Genomic DNA, 7,793 nt, shown 5'->3' on the forward strand with positions numbered 1-7,793 from the left:
ATTCTTAAAGGACACATAAGATAAGATAGATGTATGGAAAACAATATGAACTTCCCCCTAAAATGCGGTTGTTATTCAGTATTTTTTAAACTGGATTACATTTTCGGAGTGATCAAACACCAGAACTTTTTCAGATTTTGGAAGTTTTATTTTCTTAAATCGGCTCTTACTTTGAAGGCACCGAGCGGAAGCAGCGCGGTGTGGGGTGGGAGAGTGACACCGGTTAATTGGGGCTCAAACCTCCGCGCTGCACCTCAGCGGAGCAGATGCTGTTCAGGCAGACGGCGGAGGAGACCTGCGGGAGTGCGCGTGACCGAGGCTGCGGGGACGAGCGGCTCTCTGAACCCGTTCAGCGGACTGTGGTTCTGCTCTGAAGTTCGGCTCGGGGTCTGCTGGACTTCTGGAGACTTGAAGAAGGTGGACGCGCCGCGCTTGAGCAGGTAAAGTCCACGTAAACCGGAAACCCTACCCGGGTTGGGGTGGTCAGAACTGGGTGACCCGGCTCTTTGAAATCTGGAGCTGAAGTTTTGGAGCTGAAAGGGTCCGAAAAGTTCGGGAGCAGTTAAAGGTCCGCGCGCGCAGGGAGCTCCATCAGGTGTCAGTCCAAGCGCGTGCGCTTTAAACTCATCTTCAGCCAGAAACGGTCCAGTTGGACCGGAACCAGCCCGGCGGGGGTTAAAGAACCCGCTAACCATTTTTTTTTTTAACTTAAATTTTTGGATTAGTTTTTCCAGTTATTATCTGGTGAGCAGCTATATAAAGTTCTGGAGGAACCAGGAGCTGCTGGACCCGTCCAGGTTCTGACCTTATTGACCTCATCACGTGACCCCGGAGTAACTACAGCTAATTTAATCAACAATGCTACAACCTTTGATCAGGAGTGGGCTTCTCATGTGAAGAGCACCCCCACACGTGCGCGCGCGCGTGAAATAAAAAGGCTTTGATGTGTTCGCCAGAACTTGTGGCTTCAGTTCTGTGTTGGGATGAGAAAAGGTTTTCAGAAAGTGAAGATGAGAAGCAAGAACCAGAACAGAACCGAAAATTGTCTGAGGTGAATGCCAGGTAACCCCACCCCCCTCCAAATAACCCCACCCACACCCAGAGAAAAAGACCCCACAAGACTTTAGTGACTGTTCAGTTTAGCTGAGAAAGAAAAACATTTTTAAATCTTAAACTCACTCAAGAAAAAGCAAACATGAATGTGAACGTGCTGATAGAGTCCACTTTCTACAGGGAAGTTTATCAGTAAATGTCAGAGTTAATGTAGTTAGTACTAGTTAGATATTTTTATTAACTGATTGACTGATCTTTAGATAATCTGTTGATTTATTCAAATTGTTCTGAATCAGGAAAAAGATTTCTTATGTAGAAGCAACACTGGGCGGGTCACAGGCTTCCTGTTCCGCTCCATTCTGATACATCCACTTACAGGCGAATAGATCCAAGAACGTCTTTGTTTACTGTACGGCTGGATGGCTCTGATATTGATCGCCATTTTTGTTGCACCAATAATGTTAGATTGGCGGTGTGAGGGGCTGTAAGCTAGTGGGGGAGCAACAACAGTCCCTCCCACAACTCAGAGGAATTCTAATGAACTCTATGTCAGGAGTGTCAAACTCAATGGCACAACGGGCCAAAATCCAAAACACACTTGCAGGTCTAACAGGATAAACATTTATTGAACACTAAAACTACATTTTTACAATTTTAAAACTGTAACCTTTTAACATAATTATGAACTAGATATATATCAGTACCTGTGATAATGCTAGTGTGAATGCTGTAAGCTGAATTTGGCCTCTGAAGATGTTAGTGCTGATAGCTGAAGATGCTGAAATTGATAGCTGAAAACGGTGAAGATGATAGCCAGCGAAAATATTAGCTAAATGCCACATTAGCTTAAAAAATGTAAAAATAAATAAATAAACTTAGGTTAGCCAAAACAGCTAGCATGTAGCTGAGCTGCTGCTAAACTTCAAAACAGCGTAAAAAACAGAAAAAATAGCCAATACAGTTAGTGTGTAAATACTAGCCGAACTGCAAAACACAATTAAAAAACTTTTTAAAAAAAGTTTAATTTAGCCAAAATAGCATGAAAAACCTTAATAAATGCCAAAATAGTCCAAAAAGCTAGCAGAATGACATTATAACTTTCAACTTTACTACACTGCCTCCATATAATATAAAGTAACGACTAATCGACTATTAAATTAGTTGTCGACTGTTTTAATAGTCGATTAGTCGTCGACTATTGCAATAGTAAAATAGCGGTACTACATGCAACACAGCCGCACAAATCTTCATCTTCACATCGTTGAACAACCTGCTGCCCTCTGGTTCTCATTCTTTCCTCCAGAACCCTCAGTTGTCTGTGGACTCTGTTCTTGTAGTTGAACACTTTTGGACGGTCAAAGACTGAAGGTTGAAGCTCTGGGTCATTCAGGGTCAGGTGGGTTCTTCTGTTCTGCCAGTGTTTCTTCAGAACTGTAAACAGAGACGTGTGTTTGTGGTCTGTTTCTAGAAGGAAGATCTGATCTTCTGTGTTGACACGGTTGAGTCTGACCGCTGGAATCACTCAGAGTTCAGCATCTTCTTATCTAGTCCTGTGAAGCTGTTCAGGTACAAGGACCACCTGAAAAGCCATGAATAAGCAGCCAAAGGCCTTCAGAGAGCCTGGAGAAGGACTGCTGACTAGGATAAAGTTATGATCTGGATCAGGACTTCCGTTACGTCCTCTGCTCTTCCAGAAAGAGCAAAATAAAAGTTAAGTTCAGTTCTCTGGCATTTCTTCAAGTTGATCTAAATCACCTGTCAAAACTTTTCTTTCCCGACTGATAAAACATCCTTTTTCATGCAGACGGTTGCATGTTCAGCCATGTTCCAGCTCGCTTTGTTGTTTCAATACTGAACATTAATGAGAGCGAACATGCTTCTGTCAGGTCAGCTGAGTCCTCCTGGGAAAGTTTTCTTAGTTTTTCTAAAGAAAGGGTAGCTTTAGTGAAAGTTCAGAGAAACTCCAAAGCTTCCTAAAATCCAGGCTAGGGCTGCCACCATTAGTCAACTAATCATCTATTCAAACAGTTGATGACTAATTTAATTGTCGATTAGTCGTTACTTCATATATTATTTATATACTTTATATTATATGGAGTCAGATTGTAGTAAAGTTGAAAGTTATAACTGGCGTTCTGCTAGCTTTTTGGACTATTTTGACACATATGAAGGTTTTTTCGGCTACTTTGGAGTTTAGCTGATATTTTAGCTACATGCTAGCTATTTTGGCTAATTTAGGATTTTTTTGTTTTTTGGGCTAATTTGGCATTTAACAAATATTTTAGCTGGCTATCATCTTCAGCGTTTTCAGCTATCAGCTTAAGAATTTTTAGCTATCAATTTCAGCATCTTCAGCTATCAGCACTAGCATCCTCTGTGGCCAAATTCAGCTTACAGCATTCACACTAGCATCACTGCAGGTAATCCTATAAATCTAGTTTGTAGTTAGTTTACATCCACTTTGCGCATGACCCGATTAGTCGACAAACCAGACTAAATAATCGGGGATTAGTGGACTATTAAAATACTCGTTTGTGGCAGCACTAATCAGATCAGCGGTTCTTCTGGTTTCTAAAGGATTTTGGAAGTTCTTCTTCAGGTTTCTTGGTTCCGTCTCATTTTCTGTGTTTTTTTTGGTACCTGAACATCTTCACTCCACGCCATTTATTCACTTATTTTGGAGTCAGACTTGCACTCAGGATGAGTATCTGGTGGAAAAGGAACGTTACAGGTGATTGGACGCCTCAGCGGCGTCTCCTGCTGGTGGCCGTCACTACGCCTCCAGGGCAGGCGTGTGTCAGTCTGATAACCTGCCGTGTGATCAGCAGCAGCAGTATCGTCGCACCTTTGACCCTTTGCGCCGCGCTCACCCTGCCTCTGTGTGTGCTTATCGCAGGGCGAGCGGCGGCTGACGATCATTCAGGCTCGGCGGCGCTGCAGACATGTCCGTCATCACGCAGCTGGGGCTGCTGCTGTGGAAGAACTTCACCTACAGACGGCGGCAGAAGGTGAGTCTGTCCACCATCGCTTCCTGCAGACTTTCATCAATCAATCAGTGTTTGATAAGAGTGAGGAACATTCCCCGGGAATTGGTTTCCGGTTACCGTTAGTCCAGAACCTCCTCCTGGTATCTGCTGCTCTTTGCTTCCAGCTGAGCTTCTGTTGATGACCTGATCAGTATGGATCAATGCCGATCAGGTCAAAGACTGCTTGTTGAATGATCTTGGGTGAACCCTGCAGGGCTGGCTGCAGGTTTCACCGTCTGAGAAGCTGTTTCTCTGCAGAGGAATCCTGGGCTCTGCTCGGACACAAATCAGAACTGCAAATGTTTTAGGTTCTGGACTGCAGGGGTCTCTGGACCAGCTTTAAGTTGTGTTCGCCTGATGGTTCAGTGTTTGAGTTTCCTGTCCCTCTGGGTTCTTTCAGACATTTTTTGTGATTGTCGCAGAAGAAAAATCCTGAAGTTGCAGCAGTTTATCTAAAGCTTGCTGTAAAATTTGCAAAAGACTGAAATGAAAGTTCAAAGTTTTTTTTTTATTGAAGATGAATATTATGTGATCGTACAAAAAAATCCACATCATTGATGAATTTTCTTACTAAACAGTGATTTATTTAAAAATAAAGAAACGTTTTTTGTTTTTGTTTGTTTTTTACGCGCTAGCAACTCCTAAACTAAAACAACTACGTTACCTCTGCATGCCTAGTAAAGTTTAGATTTTAAAAAATTGTAACACTTTATAATAAGATTCCTTAAAAAGCTTTATTGACACATTAACCACATTATCAATGTGTTTATAAGGCGTTAATAGAACATTTATAGGTATAATAACCCGAATAAGGTATTAACATACTCGGTGAGTTTTATTAACATCTAAACATCTAAACTTAGGCCGCTGTCAACAAAAGCCATATTAAAAAACTGCTTACAAGCTTAACAAATGTTTTAACTGTTTTAGTGTCCGTTTAGTCACTTATTTCCCCCCTTTTTTTTTCATTATTATTTTTCAATCATGACTTTTTTTTCATTAAAGTTCTAAATCAGGGGTGTCAAACTCAATTGCACAAAGGGCCAAAATCCAAAACACACCTTAGGTCGCGGGCAGAACAGGATAAACACTTATTGAACACTCTAAAACTAAAATTTTAAAACTGTAAAACCCTAACTTTGTAACATAATTATAAAGTATATATAGCATTACCTGTGATAATGCTAGTGTAAATGCTGTAAGCTGAATTTGGCCGCTTAAGATGCTGAAATTGATAGCTAAAAAAGGTTAAAGCTGATAGCTAAAAATGCTGAAGCTGATAGTCAGCTAAAATATTAGCTAAATGCCAAATTATCCTAAAAAAAAAAACTTAGGTTAGCCAAAACAGCTAGCATGTAGCTGAAAAAAAGCTAAACTTAAAAAAATCATAAAAAAATGAAAAAAAGCCTGGATTGGCCAAAACAGGTAGCGTGTAAATATTAGCCTAACTCCAAAACAACCTAAAAAACTTTTTCAAAAGCACCTATATTTGCCAAAGCAGCTAGTATCTAGCTGAAATATGAGCTTAACTTCAAAACAGTCTAAAAAAACTACAACAAAAAAAGCCTAAATTACTAAATTAGCCAAAACAGCTAGCATGTATCTTAAACATTAGCTAAACTCCAAAAAATCTTGGTAAATTCAAAAATAGTCCAAAAAGCTGCAGAATGCCACATTTTTTAAACTTTAAAATTGTAACTTTTTAACATAATTATGAATAATAAAAAGGCAGGAATATTATTCCAGAATAAATCAACTTAAACCTTAAATAACTTTCAATATTTTACTTTCCATAAAAATATATTTTGTCAAAATTATACAAGTTAGAAATGAGCTCAATAAGAATAAAATAAAATGATCAGGAGGGCCGGATAGAATTACCTGGAGGGCCGGATTCGGCCCCCGGGCCTTGACTTTGACACGTGTTCCAAAGTTAGTCAGAAAGGTCACATGGACTAAACACTTGCATCTCTGTCTGTTAATGCAATCATGTTTTATGCGTTATAATTGTATTAATTAGGCATTTAGTGTTTTTGTTGTCATTTCCTTGTTAACACATAATTTTGTCTTTTATAAAGTTTGTTCATTATTCATTCATTATGCATTCATTATTTATCCCAAAGAACCTGAACACAAGAATTATTTACCACACACATGATAAATTCACACAAATGGCACATGTAGATTTTAAACACAACCTACAGCTATTCTTCTCGTTTGTTTTATGGTTTAAAGTTATTTTTAATTACAGACTTTTGTTAGTGCACAAACATTACAAGGAGAACTTAACGGTTCACCTTCACAATCGTGGGAAGTGCTGTGCTAGATTTATACCTGATTTTAGTTAGAAAGTGAGAGACTTCATCAGCATCCCAAAAGCATGAAGTACAGGCTCATTTAGCTGATTAGACTGATGATGATGATGATGTTTGAGCATTCTAATGTTGATCTGGGGAAACCTCTAGGTTGGTGGAACTTGGGCTGAATACATTACCCTGAATGCCCAGAGGGGGAGAGATGCAGAGGATTGGTCAGAGGGGTTGATGGGAAGTTTTGTATGTTTTAGTGAGCTGTAAGTGTTTTTATTTATAAAACATGACAAAGTGAGCGCTATCTGCAGCCTCTTTCTCTGCAATAACCGAGCTGGCATCACAAAACACAAACAGGACAAAACTTGTTCCAAACGAGAGCTAACCCAGCTAAACCAAAGTGGCGGTGATTAGATGAAGTTGCTTTGTTGAGAAAAAGGTGCAGCAAATGGTTGAAGTTGGAGGAATTGGGGTAATCGCAAAATTCAGGAGATTTTTTTTTTTTTAAACAGCTATCCCTCGATGTTTGAGTCCCCTACCCACAGAGATTCCTCCAAAATCGATTGGTTATGTTTTGAGGCTGGGGAAATTTTATTGTGAAAGGGTCCTTCTGCCTAATCATCTCATCAGCTGTTGAGAATGTGAGGTTCGTTTGTTCCTAGATGTTCCATCAGCTCTGCTCCTTTTACTTTTCTGGAAGTTCCTCGTTGCATCCGAGGGTAAAATAAGCTCACGCTTACATGGAAAGCTCATACGACTCACTTCCTCGTCTTTCTGGTCTCTTCTGCGTCACACGCCTCATGCACTGTCAGGACAGGAGCTGAATCCTGGTGAAGATTCAGAGAGTTCATGTAAACAAAGTTATCAAGAACCAGTCTGAACTCTGTGTTTGGCTCTCATGGTTCTGATCACAAGTTTAAGCTTCTATTCATTCAATTTATCCAAAATTAGGTCTTCCTGACTGGTTGAGCTTAGAGGAATCCCTGCCGTCATTGAATGCATCTTTTCTTTCATGTGTGTGTGTTGCAGCTCCAGCTCCTGGTGGAAATTGTCTGGCCGCTCTTCATCTTCTTCATCCTCATCGCTGTGCGCCTGAACTACCCTCCATACGAGCAGCATGAGTGTGAGTCCACAACCTTCATGTCAAAAGTCTTTGTTTGCAATGAGGAAGCAACAGCAAGACTGTCAGCATGGTATTAGCAGCATCGCATGAAGCTCTGTGGGTTCATTTCAATTCAAGGAAGCATTTTATTTGGTTTCCACAGACCACTTTCATTTATATTTACACGCAAACACACAAAACCCCCCGCAAAGACTATCTTCATATATACAAAAACTAGGGGTGAAACGGATCACAAAACTCACAGTTCTGATTGTGTCACATTTTAGGGTCATGGTTCAGATC

General features: G+C 40.3%; 1 protein-coding gene across 2 annotated transcripts in view; it reads left to right on the forward strand.

Moving 5' to 3' along the window:
- Window positions 1-204: 204 nt before the first annotated feature.
- The window catches only part of abca1b (ATP-binding cassette, sub-family A (ABC1), member 1B), a 50,726-nt gene continuing 43,137 nt past the window's right edge, over window positions 205-7,793 (forward strand). For both annotated transcript variants that reach the window (XM_024283330.2, XM_024283332.2), the window contains exons 1-3: window positions 205-440; window positions 3,950-4,061; window positions 7,418-7,511. In XM_024283330.2, coding sequence (XP_024139098.1) covers window positions 3,996-4,061; window positions 7,418-7,511 — 160 coding nt within the window. In that variant the 5' untranslated portion in view covers window positions 205-440; window positions 3,950-3,995. The remainder of the gene's footprint in view (window positions 441-3,949; window positions 4,062-7,417; window positions 7,512-7,793) is intronic.

Source organism: Oryzias melastigma, linkage group LG10 (assembly GCF_002922805.2).
Source record: "Oryzias melastigma strain HK-1 linkage group LG10, ASM292280v2, whole genome shotgun sequence".
NCBI classification, from domain to species: domain Eukaryota; kingdom Metazoa; phylum Chordata; class Actinopteri; order Beloniformes; family Adrianichthyidae; genus Oryzias; species Oryzias melastigma.